Source organism: Lipomyces doorenjongii, assembly GCF_038497915.1.
Source record: "Lipomyces doorenjongii strain NRRL Y-27504 unplaced genomic scaffold V1508scaffold_12, whole genome shotgun sequence".
NCBI classification, from domain to species: Eukaryota; Fungi; Ascomycota; class Lipomycetes; order Lipomycetales; family Lipomycetaceae; genus Lipomyces; species Lipomyces doorenjongii.
In genome coordinates, this window is record NW_027118079.1 from 108,993 (window position 1) to 125,721 (window position 16,729).

The 16,729-nt window shown below is 47.1% G+C and overlaps 7 protein-coding genes and 2 non-coding genes across 9 annotated transcripts; 2 read left to right on the forward strand and 7 right to left on the reverse strand.

The window, feature by feature from the left end:
• Positions 1–78: 78 nt before the first annotated feature.
• Positions 79–2,145, forward strand: V1508DRAFT_413340 (uncharacterized protein). Its single transcript, XM_066939771.1, has one exon. The coding sequence runs from the start codon at positions 433–435 to the stop codon at positions 2,026–2,028; it is 1,596 nt and encodes a 531-aa protein (XP_066797163.1). The 5' UTR covers positions 79–432; the 3' UTR covers positions 2,029–2,145.
• V1508DRAFT_413341 (uncharacterized protein) lies at positions 2,053–3,639 on the reverse strand. The gene is made up of 3 exons (XM_066939772.1): positions 2,879–3,639; positions 2,649–2,817; positions 2,053–2,597 (listed from the first exon to the last, which is right to left on the reverse strand). The coding sequence occupies exons 1-3, from the start codon at positions 3,170–3,172 to the stop codon at positions 2,347–2,349; spliced, it is 714 nt and encodes a 237-aa protein (XP_066797164.1). The 5' UTR covers positions 3,173–3,639; the 3' UTR covers positions 2,053–2,346.
• Positions 3,567–3,640, reverse strand: V1508DRAFT_t28. Its single transcript has one exon. It is a non-coding gene; the product is annotated as a tRNA-Val (tRNA).
• A 1,125-nt stretch (positions 3,641–4,765) lies between these two features.
• V1508DRAFT_403097 (Glyoxalase/Bleomycin resistance protein/Dihydroxybiphenyl dioxygenase) lies at positions 4,766–5,189 on the reverse strand (the record flags this gene model as incomplete). The annotated part of the gene is made up of 2 exons (XM_066938530.1): positions 4,766–5,004; positions 5,075–5,189. The coding sequence occupies 2 exons, from the start codon at positions 5,187–5,189 to the stop codon at positions 4,766–4,768; spliced, it is 354 nt and encodes a 117-aa protein (XP_066797165.1).
• A 1,346-nt stretch (positions 5,190–6,535) lies between these two features.
• On the reverse strand, positions 6,536–7,918 carry V1508DRAFT_413351 (nucleophile aminohydrolase). The gene is made up of 7 exons (XM_066939773.1): positions 7,794–7,918; positions 7,476–7,638; positions 7,281–7,388; positions 7,103–7,189; positions 6,953–7,043; positions 6,804–6,898; positions 6,536–6,745 (listed from the first exon to the last, which is right to left on the reverse strand). Exons 1-7 carry the CDS (start codon positions 7,816–7,818, stop codon positions 6,697–6,699), a joined length of 618 nt encoding a protein of 205 aa, XP_066797166.1. The 5' UTR covers positions 7,819–7,918; the 3' UTR covers positions 6,536–6,696.
• A 418-nt stretch (positions 7,919–8,336) lies between these two features.
• V1508DRAFT_40366 (uncharacterized protein) lies at positions 8,337–10,421 on the forward strand. Its single transcript, XM_066938574.1, has one exon. It carries the CDS (start codon positions 8,428–8,430, stop codon positions 10,063–10,065), a length of 1,638 nt encoding a protein of 545 aa, XP_066797167.1. The 5' UTR covers positions 8,337–8,427; the 3' UTR covers positions 10,066–10,421.
• A 356-nt stretch (positions 10,422–10,777) lies between these two features.
• On the reverse strand, positions 10,778–13,531 carry V1508DRAFT_403100 (uncharacterized protein; the record flags this gene model as incomplete). Its single annotated transcript, XM_066938531.1, has 2 exons — positions 10,778–13,068; positions 13,126–13,531. The coding sequence occupies 2 exons, from the start codon at positions 13,529–13,531 to the stop codon at positions 10,778–10,780; spliced, it is 2,697 nt and encodes an 898-aa protein (XP_066797168.1).
• Positions 13,532–14,937: 1,406 nt separating this feature from the next.
• V1508DRAFT_t27 lies at positions 14,938–15,020 on the reverse strand. Its single transcript has one exon. It is a non-coding gene; the product is annotated as a tRNA-Leu (tRNA).
• A 185-nt stretch (positions 15,021–15,205) lies between these two features.
• Positions 15,206–16,634, reverse strand: V1508DRAFT_413361 (Frag1/DRAM/Sfk1 family-domain-containing protein). The gene is made up of 3 exons (XM_066939774.1): positions 16,570–16,634; positions 16,299–16,512; positions 15,206–16,243 (listed from the first exon to the last, which is right to left on the reverse strand). Exons 2-3 carry the CDS (start codon positions 16,437–16,439, stop codon positions 15,545–15,547), a joined length of 840 nt encoding a protein of 279 aa, XP_066797169.1. The 5' UTR covers positions 16,440–16,512; positions 16,570–16,634; the 3' UTR covers positions 15,206–15,544.
• Between the last annotated feature and the right edge of the window lie 95 nt (positions 16,635–16,729).

A 16,729-nucleotide genomic window follows, 5' to 3' on the forward strand; every position in this document is an offset into this window, starting at 1 on the left:
AATGCGGTCGCCCTCTCGACCAAGCGATATGTGCCTGCTGCAGCCCCGCTTACGGGTTTCCGTTCAAAGTTATTCAAAGTTACGGTTGCTTCTCGCTCTAAATTCCGTGTGATAGAATATTTGATTTGAGGGTTCGCTCGAATTAATTCCGGTCTCTTGTTTATTTCTCAGATTTGCGACCGATTTTGAATAGAGACGCCGTATTTCATGGTGTCGTGCGCTTTATATTGATCCAGGAATAATATCATTGGTGGATCGAACTGTTGTTCAGGCAACCACCACTTTGCATATTCACACTGGCATACATCAGTCAATTGAAGTTTACCCATTAGAAGTGTACCCGTTAAAACCTGGAAGTCGGACGTTCAACAGGAGAATTTGACCAGTCAACTACGAGATCAGATTTCGCGTTAGTTACTGCAGCAACGCAATATGGAGAAAGCAACCAAGGAGAAGTTCTTAAAGAAAATGCAGAAATCGGTAAGGTCGTTCAGATTTTCGCGAGCACCTCGAGCAGCTCGTGGGATTATTATTCTCGTCACATTCTGCGCATTTGCGCTGCTCTTGTCGGTGTTGGCACCTACACATCACTCTGGCTTACAAATGCTTCTCCCTGGTGACTTGGACCCACCATTTCTAGAGACGCCATCTCGACTTTGTCCTTCTGATTCCGCGGACAAATTACGGAAGGTATTGTCATCCGTGTCAAATCCGTTCATGACGGCGATGCGAATCAATTTCAACACCGCTGGAAAAACAGCTGCTGCGCGCCAGGATGCGATGATTTATAGATTTAACCCTAGTATCCTCCCACTTCCGCTGAATGCGCCACATCCTTACATTGGCTTTGCTGCAGAGGCCAAGGGTAATACATTTGATTTGTACGCCTGCTACCTGGCGCGGGGACAAAAGAAAGTTTCAAAACGTTGGGGACTGCAATGTGCCACTGAGCCTCAACGAATTGAGATCGCGACCGTAGAGTCAGGAGAATGCAGAGAGCATTTGTTCTTTGGTCTACGGAAGGGCCCCCAAACGCCCCGTGTTTTCTTTGCTCCAGATGGCACACCTATTTTGACTTATTCTGCCAACTCTGAAGCTGACTGTATCGGCGTCTGGATGGTCGATGCTCGCGTTGCATATCCGCCACTTATGGAGTGGTTTCCGAATCCACCGCTACAGTATGTCGAACCAATCGAGCTGAGACGTCCTGGAAAGAAGCTTGAGATGGAACAGAACTGGACCTTCATGTTCGAGCGCAACAGGACTTTTATCCAGCAGGATTTGTATCCGCGGACATATTCGTCGATTGGCTGGCAGAATCGGAACGTTGCGCCTAGATCATTCAAATGTATCAATGCGCTCACTCAGAATCGAGAAGAGGTGATGTTGCGACAAGCGACCAACACTCTTCGTTTGTCTCTATGCAACTGGCCTTGTACAGCTACAGAGGAGAACACGGTCTTGATCTCTATAATTCATGTCAAGTATGCCGAAGGTTACCGACCGTATTATGAGCGACGGGTGTTAGTTACTACAGCACACTTCCCGTTCGATGTAATCGGTATCTCGCCGTCGCTAGTATACACTGGCACTGATGAACAGGATGTACTGTACACCACGTCACTCACGTGGGATTCACGACAGGAACCACGAAAGGGCCGGGAAGACGTGTATTCGATGGACAAGTCGAAGTACGCCGTCAAGTCCGAGATGACTGGTGGCGACACCTCGCCAGAGGATCAAGAGACCCAGGAAGTGCCAAAGAAGGTGAAGGTTGAGAAGCGAGAAACTGCGCAAGAGAAGAAGATGAGAAAGCTACATGAGAAACAGGAGGAACTTGCTGACAAGAATAAATTTCGAGAGTACACAATCGAGAATCCACAGTTGAGTGGCATTGAGAGTGATTATTATCATGGGTATCTTAACGATGTGGTTTTGATTGGATTTGGCATTGAGGATCGGGAAGCCGCAATTTTAGATGTGCGGGCGTCGGATTTGGTTGAGTGTATTAAGAAATGTGTTGACTGAAGGAAAAAATAGAGAGCGATTATGCTAGTATCTTGGGTTCTTCTTTATTTATGTGTTCATTTAATTGATGTCAGCTTCCTGTAAAGATATCAATGGTAAATAGACTCTCTTCATTTATACAGCGAACTAGCGATAGCGGTACCTCATTATAATTGGGGTGGCGACTTTGATTAAATGGGTAGCATATTGGCACCATTTATGGCAGCGGATGTCCAGGAAAGTGCATCGTTTCTTCAAGCTGGACAATATATCGACTGCGAGATACTGGAGATAAGGACGCAGCCACGAGTTTGAGCTGGCAGGCATCGCAGATAACAGTCAACTTCCGGACGCTTCAACCATTTCGACATCTTCTTCTTGAGGCTTTTTGTCTGAATCCTTTCCCTTCTTGCGGTCAACCACTGCAATTTTGTCCATCAACGTCGCCTTACGATTCTTAGTCTTTTCTGGATTCTTCCAGTCAATACCGTCTAACCGGCCCTCATTCACTGCCTGTGCGTCTTCCTTCTTGACCAACCTTCCGGGAAACAACTTGACTTGCTGCCGACTTATTCCAATCAATTCTGCTTCTATTTCACACTCGTTAGCACACTTGTCTCGGCAGCTGCATGTCGCACTACCTTGACTGAAAAACATATCGGTGCCAATTATATCTTCCCATTGTCCTTCGTATACACGTGATCCGACCGATATCAGAGGTCGCCCTGTGTGCAAGTTGACAACTTGGCAGTCCGAAACATTGTCTAATGATTGCGGAGCGGCAGAGAGATCAAGTGGTATATAATAGACCTACGCCATTATTAATGATTGCCAGAAAAAATATCCAAAAGTATTATATATTTGGGTCTACCTCCTCATCTTCATCAATACCGTCGCCCTCCAATGGCTGCTCAACAGTCGCGGCAGCATCAACAGCAGTTCCACTCTCTTCCTCATCTTCTTCGGCGCCTTCCTCTTCTGCATCGTCAATGTCAATGTCAACGTCACCGTCATCGTCGCCTTCATCCTCCGACTCAACTTCACTAGCTTCAGGTTTGACGACTGGTCGTATACAATGATTGTATTCAAATAAATCGCCACCTTCCTCGTCATCGAACTCATACGTGCTCTCCATTGACGCGTATTCTTCGTTCTCGATATCCATCGCGGAATTGTATTACGTTTCAAATAGGCAACGCTATGGCGTGTTAATCACTTGTGCATCTGTCGCAAGCAGAGCTAATTCAACGCGTTTATCTCATCGTCAGTTTAAAACTGATCGATTGACCAAACGATTGGAGAGTTCACAGCTCCTGATAGACGCAACTTTGGCAACTTCGCTAATGGGTTACCCAGCCTGTTTCGCGCGACAAGACCCTCGAATTCACAAATCTGGTCGTCGTTATTGTAAGCAAGGGTCAGGGTGCGACTCCGGTATTTTGTGAACTTCGTCTGCCAATCTGCTATTGCTCGTGCTATGATACAACAAGGGACTCAATACCTCATGCACTAAAAGAAATTAATAAGAAAGAAGTCAATAAAAAGCAAATCCAAAAAACTGATTCGACCCAGGATCGAACTGGGGACGTTCTGCGTGTTAAGCAGATGCCATGACCAACTAGACCATCGAACCACACATGATTTGACCTCAAAAAATGTCCCATACGACTTAGCAAGCAAACACCCTAACCCGAAGCCTTGTCCTTTGGTGTTTGTATCTTAGTTGTCTTTTTTTAATATTCGTAGTTCATTTACATAGGAGTCTAACGTAGTTTTGGCCCGTGGATGATTCTTTACATCTTCATTCGTTTTCAAGCCGATTGGGTGCTTTGGTCGCTCGCTGTGCTCGCTGTTTCGTTTGTTTTCGGGCAATTATGTAAGTTATAACTTATGTAAATCATAATAAAAAGAGCCCTTTCCAAAAAAAAGGAATAAAAGCATGGGAGCTGTCGCTTCGCGCTATATGTTTGAGCTAACGCTTTATATTAGTTAATCTGTTGCGGCCACAAACGATCTCCACTGCCACTTTTCCCAGTACTTTCAGGCTATCGCTTCAAGTTTATCATGTCCGTTCGAATAGATTCATTAGAGTAATATACATCATGTGGCTTTGACGCACGTTCACCAATTACCCATAAATCGCGTACCAATCTGCCTGGTTTCTGCTCCTACCTTGGGACCAGGGAGGTAAGAAGAACTTATGCGGATTCATTTTAGTCTCGAATGTGACTTATTTCATATAGATTTTATATAACTTATATATATAGATGATCAATACAAGGGATGGCACCTTGACGTGGGATAGTCTTCAAATCGGAATTCTTCTTCACCAGAGGTTGATCCGATATAAGAATGACAGCGAGTTTTCCGATCTGGTAATTCGGTTGCCCATGCCTGAGCGAATACTTCAAGCTGCAACCGTTTCTTCAGCGACGCGAGCCATTACATTGATAAAATCTAGCATCGCCCAATAGCACTTTTCCGTTCTTTGATCAATATAAATACGTCCACTTACAGAATGACTGTTTATCTATTCAAATCTCACTGTGGATTCTAATCTATTTAAGCTTTCACTCTAATTTAATAGCCTATAATATTTGAGTACAAGCAAATATGGCGTGAGATACGGACAGGAATGCAACCATCATATTAAATTTCACTATCTCCATTATCGAACCTTGATCGAGAATACACAACTTGCGTAGGATGACATACGGCACTATGTTGGTTACTAAGATGATATTAATGACACACAGAATCATTCTCGAACAAAATGAATGAACTCGATGTTGTTTCCGTCGCAATCAAGTACAAATGCGCCATAGTAGTCCTTGTTAATCTTCTCTCTGTATCCAAGTTTTGCGTTGTCTGTCCCACCACATTCAACTGCGATATTGTACACGGCGACAACATCATCGATTGAAGGCAATGCAAAAGCGATATGCGATTTTGTCGCTGGTTTATCCGGATTAGCTAACATGAGACCGAATTCGAAAGCTTGGGGTTACTGATTGGCGCGTAATACACGATTGAGTCTAATAATTCGTCATTAGTCGGGTATAATTACCGTTATATACCGTTTGCCCAATATACCCATATCCAGCAGCGACCATTACCTGATCGTAGAATTCTCGCGACTTTTTGACGTCTGATACTCTAATAGCAATATGGTGAAATGGCATTTTCGATTCAACTTTTAACCACGATGGTTGTGGCAGCCAAATGCGGAGATTTATGTGTTACGCTCAGCTCCTTATCGTCCATGACTATGCTACGCACTAATGATTAGAAATCGTAATAAAAGCTTGAGCCAATTCTGGTAACATAAGCTCTGATCTGCTCTATTGATTATTAAACGCCCTATCTCCAATATTTCTCAATTGCAAGCGTTCCTTAGTACAGACGGAGAATCCACATCGACAGTCGGAGGTAAGCCCGGACGTTTTATTCGTCGTTTTTAGGTTTAATGCCGAAACCGTACTAAAAGTATTCAAACACTAAGGATCTATTCATGAAATTTATACTTCCTGTGTATATTGTGCGACTACATGAAGTAAACTTAGACTGTCGTGTTTAGAGGTGGGTATGATTACGGTACCGTCAACTTTTAGTAAAAAATTAAGTTTTAATCGTAAAGCAATCGTAGGGAATAGTTTGAAATCGCACAGTAATCGTATAGTAATCGTATTTCCTATAGTTACCGAGGGGGGCAGGTAGTTTTATCCTTTGTCCTCCCAAATGTTATCAACAATTAGGTGCACTATTCATTACTGCAATGACTCCTTTGATCTGGAACCTTTTACACTTCCTCGTCGCCAGCCGGATTTAGTCACCAATTTGAGCTCCTTTGAGCTAGGACCGGAGGATTCCGTCGATCCATCATCTGACTGACGAAGCGCAAGAGATCTCACCAGTCCTCACGGACGATTGGATTTCTTCTCAACGTACACGTGGGACTGCGAATCACTTGCTCTGGGAGCAGTTTTAACTCTTGCGGTTCCAGAGGATATTCAAGAGATTGAGAGTTGGGAAGCCCACGTTAGAGTCTCGTATGCTATCCAAGATCCAACGAAGGGCTTTGCAGTCAGATATAGACAGGTACTTTTATGAAGAGACAGTAGATGTAGTGTCTCTCAGTTAAGCTTGAGTCACGTGCCTAACTCTACGATTTTTTGCGCGTCACTCAGGTGATTGCTCGTATAGTTAATCGTAGACTTTTACAACCAATCGTATAGTAATTGTATTAGACAACCCTATCTGCGTGCTTGTTATAGGACTGGTTGTAGGAACCTCGCTGCTCTCCGGCGTCCAGATCAGCCATGCTCCACGAAGCTATCCGCCTGGTATGCCTACTCCACTACACGGACAGACGTAGCGGTTTGAAATTGAGCTGGGGGCCGGAAGCAGATACGCAGAGCCAGGGAAACAGCAACTTGCAAGTCTATGGTCTGAACATAAATCAGTGCATAAATAACCTTTGCTCCGTGATTCAGATTCACTGCTATCATACCATACCGTACACGTGTCATTAGTTCTGCAGATGGTAATTCATTATGGTTGAATTTAAATATCTACATTTACAAAGCTTACAACAGACATAATGCAATGAGATCCTTGTACACTTTAAGCATCTTCCTTGGTCATCACACTTACAGAGATTTCCACATCACGTCACCCCAGAGCAACCAACTAATCTTGCCGTGTCTTCAGTAGTCGCTTCACCACCTTATCTTTTGTTCTATAAAACGCATTAGCATAGTCTATTGAAAAATATAAAGGAACTGAAGGATACGTACATTACATACACGATAGCTCCCCAACCACTTAGGGCATCTCGATCTTGAGCGTTCAGCAAGGCCTGTGACAATGTCTCAAACAAATCATCCGGCTCCTACTAGGGTCAGCATTCTATCACGGTCGCGACGATGAATTAGTACAAACGCACCAAATCAGGCTCCCATAAACTCTCGCACATGCCGAATAGTTGGGGACTTGAAGTTCCGCCGACGACAAAGTCCTTGGCGAAGTTGATACATCTGTTTATCGTGCGATCAGCCGAGTTCTTGTCTGTGCTGTATTTTAAACAAATACATACCCGATCAAGTCAAAGCCACAGATATATGGCTTACCGCTTTTTGAGTTTATCCCTGCAACAATTGGGCCGACGAAATATGGTCCGAACCTGCACCAGACATGTCCAGTCAGCAATTATCCCATCATCACCCACCACGCTACGTAAAAACCGCAATCAAATATTAAGTAAATAAAGATACCGCTTCTCGTATAGCGTAGATGACACTAAATTCGCAAATGTCTCTGGTTCGATTTTTCGCTCTTCTCGGAGATTGTAGAGGTTGACTTTGTATCTAAACACCTCGGACCTAGTTGTCATCCGCACATCAGAATACCGGAATCATAATTCACCAATCACTAACTCCTCGCCATCACCAAAGCAAAGAGTAACGTACAGAGTAATGACGTCGGTAGCAAGACCGGTTAACCCAAGAAATGCATTGTTGAACTGGAAGATCTTTGGAAAATCGTTGGAGATTGTCAGCGCTTGCATGCCGAGACGCATATCACAACCAATCGCAACGCAGTCTTTGCCGACCATGGCCACAACGGAGCCACCTAAATTTCAGCATGTTAGATCTAATCTAGATATAAGAGGCAGAAAAACGTCGGGTCAGCCTCTACCAGCCGGCGGTTGATGCCAATGATGACACGGTATACCCTGATCTGGGTATCCGCTCGCATCCCAACGGCATAATCAAAGCAAAACATACCGTTAATTGACGACGGATCAGACATAATTTTTATGCGATAGATTGGAGGCAATCAATCAAGACGATATACTAGTTGATGACTTTTAATCTAGCTTGAGCGATGAAATCAGTAAGTTGTCCACGCAAGACGCGGCAGCTTGTGTATATGGAGAAGCAATGTCGCGTTTAAGCTGTAACTACCCTTCAGCAGAGCCATGAGCCGCATGCCAAATTGGCAGGTTTGTCTCGCAATTAGACAAGAGGGGAAGTCCAACCTGCAACACGCATTTTTAGAATACGAATATAGAGAGCAGGAGTCTCTGTGTTCGAAGCAGATTCTGATTGGAAACGATAAATTGAAGCACAAGTTTTGTTCGCTCTAATCCCATCAGTTCGGCGCGTACATCCCGAGTACGCGATTCGCAAAATAGCAAGCTTGAAGTCTCTCAGTACCGCCGGTTGGACGAGTGACATACCCCGCCCAAGCAAGTGATATCTCCATGCTGAAGCTGCGATATCTTATCTACGCCGAATATCCATTGGAAATATTGAGAGGATGCAAAGGTAGCTTTCTGGATTCCAACGTTCAGATGAACAATTTGCCTAACGGCACAGAAAACAGCACATTTCGCATGCTGAGGTTCCGAACAAGAAAATGACTGCAATGAAGACGAATGCTTCTCGAGTCGACCCAGTAAAATACCTGCCTCCAGAGGTTTTTGAGAAGATCCTCGAGTACGTCACATACCCGCAAGTTTGCTCGTTGTTTCCCATCAGCAGAGCCTGGAACGCAGCCGTGTCGGACTTTGTCAATAACAACCCCGCTACGTACAAGTACTTGGATTTCCGCAAGTATGATCTCGACAGGGTTACACCCGATCTATTATTGTCGTGCATTCATAAATCCAGAGGTCTGACTACGTCAGTACTGTACCCTTGCCATTCGACGAAGAGTGCGCACTATGGTACACTTCGCGCCATGATTTTCCTGCACGAGACACTACTGGATAAGTCATATCTTCGACTTAAGAATATGGTAATCAACCAGCGCTTGCGGCTCCTAACCGAAACGCCGTCAACCCCAATCGGCACTACCTATCAAAAAGCACTGGTCAGTGTGGGGACGGCAAATCTCTCGTCCTTGCGCGGCCTCGCGATCGACAATTTGTACTTCGTCATTCGACAGTGGAGTGAGTCGGGAATTAGCGACACATCAGCATTGGACCGATTAGAAGAACTACATATATCTGCTCATGCGATCCCGATGCTGTTTGCCTTTATAAGAACTAAACGTTCCGAACCACTATTTCCCAACCTGCGAATCCTGATTTGTGGTTCAGACTATGAAGCTCGCCGACGTCTCGAGGTCCCACACTGGCTGTATGGTGCGCCAAAATCTGAAACCTTAGTTGCCTTTCCAGAGTTGCTTGAGTTTCGAATTGGCGGCATCCCGAAAGGGAGTGAATGCGAACAGGATGTCGACCAGTACTGCCTGAATATCATACCTACATGGATGCCTAAACTGAAGATCCTGACATGCAAGGGTGTAAATATCCGCCCAAGTCGGTATCCCCGGCGTGATTTCGTGCACAGGGTTGATATGCGCCGGTCACGGAATCTCGTCGTGCTGGATTTCTCGTTCACGAAAATGTGGATCCTGCCCTTTATTCCTCCGAATTGTCGGCGGCTGGTTCTAAGAGGAGCTGAGTTTGGCGCCGTGGATTTGTCGGACTGTATGTTAAACGGGCCAGATGCAGCTCTGGCTCCCGAAGATCCAGCAGATTATGGATTGGAGGAAATTCAGGAGCAGTATAAGGGAATCGAGGTTTTAGATATGTCCAATTGCGGCTCGGTGTTGAACAGCCAGTTAACCGGGGTTTTGTCGTTGTGCAACAAAAGCAAACTTACCACGCTCATTTTGCAATCATGCCTTCGTCTGGAATTTGGCAAGTATATGTCGGAGCTCATGGAGCATATCGTTCTTTTATGCCCGAACCTGCGGTGCCTGAAACTCAGCAAGAACAAGTCAGTAAGTGATGGCGACCTGGCTGCGATCGCTGATCTGCCGTATCTCGAGTACCTCGATCTGTCAGGCACTAGTGTATCCGACAATGGGCTACGTGAGTTTTTCAATCTCAAGGAGTCAAAACTGAAAACACTGATCGTGGTCGGATCGCCGAATGTCAGTGAAAAATCACTGCGGTGGATTCGCGAGATGGATATTGCGACGGTGCCACCAACGCGAAGTGGACTCGACGACGAGGAGGACGAGGACGAAGGCGAGTATGTCTGATATCGCGCACTCTGGACATCTAGGTTATTTTAGTATGGATATTGGAAGGATATTTAACAGAACTAGTACGTCATAGTTATTTGAGGTGGTGTACTGCGTCTTTTGGTCTGCGTAATTGCTTCGCGTTTGGGTTGGTGCCTATTCTCGTTTCGGCATTAGGTGTTATGCGCATGTCGTAACTTTTGTTAGGTATTGGATACAGTATTGGTTTGATTTGTTTGATCGGCAATGATAGTTAAGCACATTGCTTTACCTAAGAAGACCAGCCGACTCTGAATAATAGCCGCACTAGAAGTAGGCATTGTGTTCACAGCAGGCCCCACAGAGCGAATTCTCTCCGGTCGAAATAAATTGTTACACGAACATGATGCTGGAAAGTATTAAATGGCGGACTCTTGCCAGCTCGAACGGGGTAGATACGGAAGAATTTGCTTTCTAGAACAGACAAACACGACGCCGTTGATTATTATTGGCTCAAACCCAGAGATGATCATTATTAGTACCTTGACCGCTAACAAAACGAAATCCGACACCTAAGTCTTCACACGAATATATAATACACAAAGACAATTACAAATGAATCACTACTTTAACACTGTACCACATCCATACCAGTCTCCTACGAACGAGAGAATAAATAAGCCAAATGAAGTAAAAGGATCTTAATTTACATTATGTATTTCATGTTGCTCATTATCAGGACTGATCCTTCTCACGGAATGGAAGCATCAGCAACACCGTTCGGCACGTCGACAGCTTCGGCCACGAGCGTTGCGTCAACGATGTCCTCTGGTCGGATGTACTCGTATCCTGTTTCAATATCGTTCTCGGCTTCGGATTCTCCTGTTTCGTGAGTGGCACCAGCATCCTCTGCGCTGGCGCTTGATTGTACATCCGCACGAGTACTACCGACTGCAGCGTCGGGTAATGAACCCCCCGGAACCACAGATTTGAGCCCTGCAGGTTCAGCTGTAACACCCGCAGCGGCGCACGCTTCGATGGGAGTCTCGTATCCCTCAGAATGGAGCTCTGGGTTGGGGAATGACGACTTCGGGATCGCGGTACCAGCGGTTGTGGTGCATTCCTCAATGGGAGTCTCGTACCCCTCAGCACGGGACCCAGAGTCAGGGAACGACGAACCCGAGATCTTCGTGGCACCTGCAGTGGGGCATGCCTCAACTGGAGTCTCATACCCTTCAGTACGGAACGCAGAGTTAGGAAACGAAGACTCCGGCATCTGGGTGGCTCCTGTAGTTGCGCATTCCTCAATGGGAGTCTCATACCCCTCAACTCCAGGTTCACTGCCCGCCTGGTAGACCGGCTCCGGAGTTGCAGCAGTCGGACCCTCGGCAGTAACGTTACCCGCTACCTTCTCGGTACCCTTGACGTACTCTGGGGGTATAGTTGGAATTGGAGCGCCTGCTGTTGAGGTAGTAGCGGCAGCAGCGACAGGAACGGCCGCAGCAACAACAGGAACGGCCGCAGCAGCAACAGGAACGGCCGCAGCAGCAACAGGAACGGCCGCAGCAGCACTGATCTCGGCGCCCTGAGTCATCGAGACGATCGTTCCCTCAGCTGCACGCTTGCTCGTCTTCTTCTTCTCTTCTTTGTTAAGTACTTTAAGCTCCTTCTCATGCTCTTTTTCTTCTTTCTTGCGCTGCTTCTCGTCTCGCTTGCGTTGCTTCTCGTCCTCTTTCTCTTCCTTGCGAGTCTGCTTCTCAGCCTCCTTGCGCATCTTCTGATCTGCCTTTTCTTCTTTCTTTCGTGCCTTCTCCTCTGCTTTGTCAGCCTTCATCCGCCCCTTCTCCTCTGCTTTATCAGCCTTCATCCGCTCCTTCTCCTCTGCTTTATCAGCCTTCATCCGCTCCTTCCCCTGCCTTGCAATCTCGTCCTTCTCCCGCTGGTCGAACGCCCTCTCATTCAATTCTTCCAATACCGGTTGCACATTTTTCTGCGCAATCTGCTGCACCTCTTCAGCAGACATAAACACTCCTCCGCCCATATCAAATACCTTAGCGTGCTGAGCCGTATATTTCCCCTTAATATCCTGCTCGGCAAGCGCAAGCGCCATAGCATTAAATTCTTTATTCCCAAACAAATAATTCGACGCGGCTTCCTTGTCCATTGCGTCAAGCCTCGAATGCACATTGCGCTGGGCAGCAGCAAGTAACATCTCGTACCTGGTTACTGCATCGTACTTGTCGGTCTCGCGCGCCTTACGTTCCCTGTCGACTTGCGTCTGGTGCTCGAGCTGGACTCTGCGGCTCGCGTACTCGGCACCGCTGAGTGCGGTCACGGGCCGTTGCGTCTTATCGTGTGTCGACGTCGAGAGGACATACACGGGCTGAGGTTCACCAATTTTAGACAGGCGTGTCGCGGCGGCGCGTTTCGCTGCTTCCTCTAGAGCTGCGAGGCTGCCGATCTGAGTCAAAGCTGTGGACGTGGACTCAACGTAGGACTGGCGTGGCTGTTTTTTGCCGTACAGCGCGGCGCCTGCTGCTCCTCGGCTTAATTCAGTGTCATCAGCTTCGACGGGCGATGGCGGCGTCGGCGGTGCATTGCGCGCAGCGGAGGCGGACAGGGAGTAACGTTCCTGGGATTGAGAAGTGGAGATTGAGGAAGGTACGTTTGCCATTGCATATTTCCCAGCGCCGGCGGCCTCCATCTTGGGCGATAATGGCGGCGTATGACGACCGGCCTGGTGGTCCTGGTTGGGCGAGTACTGTTTGTGCGCGGCAGCGGCCGAAAGACGAGATGACCGAGAACTTACATTTGACATTTGGGTCTTTGCACCACTGCCAGTCTGCGACGTGATGGTGTACTTTGGATCTTTGGAGAGGATCGCCGCGAGGCCTTCTCTCGATGACGGATCGGGCTTCCAGAGCTCGGGACTCTTGGGCGACGACTGCGCCAGCATGGCGGCGGATGTGGCAGTGCTCGAAGGTCCGGCTGGCTTCCACATTGACTTTACCTGGACATTGCCCGCCAGCAGAGCAGCTTTGTCTACGTCGCTGTTAGCACCCGTCGCGCTTGCAAATATCTGCAGAGCATTCGGCTTACTAGATGAAGACATATCGACACCGACAATAGGGTGGCTGGGCAAATCGGCCGGGTTGGCATACCGGCTCGGTTGATTCTTCAACGACGCCTTCGCACTCGCAGCCGCGAGATCCTTGCTGCTAGACGAGGTTCTGGATCGCATTTCCTCGCTCGCGCTACCCTGAGACCGCACGCGGTGGCCGACATTGTGCTTCCCAGAGAAGCGTGTACCTGATGTCGTCGTACGGGTCCTTGTCGTCGGCGCTGTGGAGACGATCGCGGCCGAGGCGGCGCTGTTACGGAGCTGGTCGTCACTCGTGAGCTCGGTTGTAGGTAGTCTGTTCGCGGACGGCCGCCGGACCGGCGGGGAGGTCGAGTTGACCCAGGTTTGAGTTGCGTTCGATCGGCTCGGACCTGCTGCTAGCATTGTTGATGAGGGGGAACACAAGAGAGAAAATAGGAAGAGAACAGGGATTGGCCTTGGGGGATCTGGCGGTGGAGGCCCTCTGCATTTAATTGTATTGACTGTGACCTCGAAAAGCGATCGGCGCGGCGCCTGACAATGCATGGCCGATGCTAACAGTGCTGATCCAGGGCATCAATTTTTTGGTACGATTTTACGAGAAGGGCCCTAATACACAGTGAGCACTAACAGTTTTTCCTTGCAAAAACCAAAGGATTTAAATATATTTTATTGTGCGTTAAAATGATGTTTGTTATTGGTATCTGCATATAATGTCAAGTTGAATTCCTCGTTTGATCAATTCGTATTCCAGTCAATCCGGTAATGTACAAGTACCGAGAACCAGGGTACGGTTTAATGTCAAATACGATCCCCAGGAGAGCTTAAACTCAAGTTTCAATGCAATATGACGCAAGAGACAAGACGCCCGCTGTGCCTAAATCTTTGAAAGTGCAGGGGACTCGACACAGGTACAAACAGGGTCTATACAGATTTTGCGCCGAGACCGAAGCAGACATCGGCACTCTCGACAATGACGCCAGTTGCTTGCCTCTGGTGAACGAGCACAACGAGCGCAACAGCAGAAGACCAGACGACGGTCAGTAGTTTCCAGAGTTCATGCGTGCTTGCCATCGCTGCTACACGCTCTACCACTTGAACCGCATCCTACAGAGAGACCACAGTAGACTACCGAAGGTGCGGAAATCATTTATTTGTAGCTGCTGCATTTCGAGCTTTGCATGGTGAGACGCAGACTACCGTTAGTTCATTAATACATGTATTGCCGGCGCCGTGTGGTGTTCGCACTCGTATGGCTTGTTTACTGAGCAAGTCCGATAAATATATATATATTTATATATCATTCCCCTGTGCCTCAGCATTTTGCATGTCGAAGCTACGGTTAATCTACAGTGTGGCAAGCGAGGAACCAGCCAACCAGGACAGACTGCAGCTTAGTATGCTCTGGTTTCTGACTTAAAGAACGACGTTGTAGGATTGCTATCGCGACGCAGTCAATCAAAATCGTACCTAGCCTCAGCTCAAATGACATCATATACCAGGGTCTTCGCGCTGGCCCTGTTACGTCGGCGGCTCCAGACTCCTACATTGGCCAGCTTACACTAACACTGAGGAGGAGGTGCGATGCTCGTGACTGATACATCTTCACATGAGATTAATAGTGAATAATAACAAATCTACTCTGCAGTCCGACTTAATAATGTCAGATCTCGTTTCCAAGATCTAGAGGAACACAATCTCCACTCGCATTTGAAAAGCATCTAGCCTACTCCTTCAACCTGCCAATTAAATACCAATAATTAAATATCTAATGAATATATCACATCAAGCTTAAATGCAAAAAAAAATGGTGACAACCCTGGGATTCGAACCCAGGCCTCCGAAGAGATGAGAACCTTAATCTCACGCCTTAGACCAACTCGGCCAGATTGCCTATGATCTTGCGATGCGGCCGCAGCAGCATTATATATCGCATCAAATCAGTGCCTAGCCCTAACCCAATGTACATTGAAATTTGTTTTTACTGTCATTTCTAATTTAACAAATTTAGAGCGTGTTAGTTGTAGAAGCTATTTCCAAAGCGGAAGGGGTATGAGAATTTGGTCCAAGTCATAATATCCGGCATCAAAAAAACTTCAATTCATATTCGTCTACATGGTGTAAGGTAATAACTCGACCAACACTTAACTGCAGCAACAAATGCAGTGAATAAATCCCATAAAAATTAAGACAAAATATTTTGGAACTTCCTCAATATAACGCCATTTTCCAAGATCCAACTCGAAAATATTGCACTAGCCTGTAGAGTTGCGGATATATACATAGAGCTAACAAGGAAAGAAAGAACTAGAACTGGTAGAGTATATACATATGGCCAACAAGGAAAGAGAGAACTCGAACTGGAATCAACTCCGAATCAGCTTATGGCGGTTGTCTCGATATTTGTCTTCGGTAAGACTATTCCGATAAACTTCCAGTTCCAGATCTACAGTTGACCTCGGCGTCGTTCGTGAGGTTCCTACTGGAGCCGGTCATGTCAAGACCGAATATATACCCGCCTTTTTGTTCGCGCTGTTGTGATCGTTTTGACGCTGGAAGGAGATCAACCATGAGGATGATGCCGAACAACCCGTACCAGTATGCCAACGTCCATTCGACGATAGCGCCCGGATCCGGGTTGGATATGCCCATGAGGACCACAAACGCGATAGCTAACCCTATCGCAACAATGAACCAACCCAGTTTGAGTATGTATGAGAACCGGAGCCAGTGTACTTCGTAGTACTTCTTTCGTAGCATCGCGAACTCGCAAAACGAACACGCTGCAGCAATGCCTATGCCCACGACGAAAATCCCGAGACAGATGACGTGAGCGCGGTGGTGTCGGTACGTGTCGAGGATAGAGAGCAGAACGAGGCCAATTTGACCAATTGTCGCGAAGATGATTGCGAACGTCGACATTATTTTCTCGGCTTTGTATCTGTTGCGCTCGAGTCGACCTTTGTGTCGGAGATACCGCTCAGACATGAGTGCAAGAACAAAGAGCGTGCCTTGGACTGCGTCGCATGCTATGAACAGCGGCTTCACTCCTGACGCCGCAATGTCAGAAACGTAGGGGACGTGCGAACCTGCGTCTTCTGATGGGTAGATCCGATACTGTCGTTGCATATTAGTAAAATAACGTCATGACATTGGATGTAGAAATACTTGCATCACTTGCAGCCCAAATCGTCATCAAGGCAATAAGCATGACCCACCAGACAATGACTGAGGCCAGCGGAAGGAGCCAGTAGAACCGGAAACTCTCGAGGACCGAGAATCTCGACCTGTGCGCTCCTTTTTCGTCAGACATGGTGAAGCCGGCTTGTCGTGTATCTAGTTTTGAAGAACGGAAGGGGTAACAGACGTTGTCGCGTGCTGTGTTTCTGGCCAGGCGACTTGAGTCAGAATGATGTTTTGACAAAGGAAAACAGATTGCGCACAGAAAATATTTATCAAGACCGACCTCCTTTGTTGTCGGGGATCCCGGAGTAGAAGGGATCAAGCCTGTCCGGCGTTGGTTGTCAGCGCCGCGTTCGTTGTTCGGCGTCAGAGTTTGTCAGCAACGAAAGCGATCAGAACTTGCACCCACACGCGTCGGTA

Bases quoted from the DNA above. Each gene is read 5' to 3' on its own strand.
- V1508DRAFT_413340 (XM_066939771.1), top strand. From the start codon at position 433: ATGGAGAAAGCAACCAAGGAGAAGTTCTTAAAGAAAATGCAGAAATCG.
- V1508DRAFT_413341 (XM_066939772.1), bottom strand. From the start codon at position 3,172: ATGGATATCGAGAACGAAGAATACGCGTCAATGGAGAGCACGTATGAG. The intron at 2,818-2,878 runs GTAGACCCAAAT...ATAATGGCGTAG, and splicing joins GTATTGATGAAGATGAGGAG to GTCTATTATATACCACTTGA. The intron at 2,598-2,648 runs GTAGTGCGACAT...AGTGTGAAATAG, and splicing joins CGATATGTTTTTCAGTCAAG to AAGCAGAATTGATTGGAATA.
- V1508DRAFT_413351 (XM_066939773.1), bottom strand. From the start codon at position 7,818: ATGTCTGATCCGTCGTCAATTAACG. The intron at 7,639-7,793 runs GTATGTTTTGCT...GCTGAAATTTAG, and splicing joins TGATCCGTCGTCAATTAACG to GTGGCTCCGTTGTGGCCATG. The intron at 6,899-6,952 runs GTGCGTTTGTAC...TGACCCTAGTAG, and splicing joins GTTTATGGGAGCCTGATTTG to GAGCCGGATGATTTGTTTGA.
- V1508DRAFT_40366 (XM_066938574.1), top strand. From the start codon at position 8,428: ATGACTGCAATGAAGACGAATGCTTCTCGAGTCGACCCAGTAAAATAC.
- V1508DRAFT_413361 (XM_066939774.1), bottom strand. From the start codon at position 16,439: ATGTCTGACGAAAAAGGAGCGCACAGGTCGAGATTCTCGGTCCTCGAG. The intron at 16,244-16,298 runs GCAAGTATTTCT...ATGCAACGACAG, and splicing joins CGATTTGGGCTGCAAGTGAT to TATCGGATCTACCCATCAGA.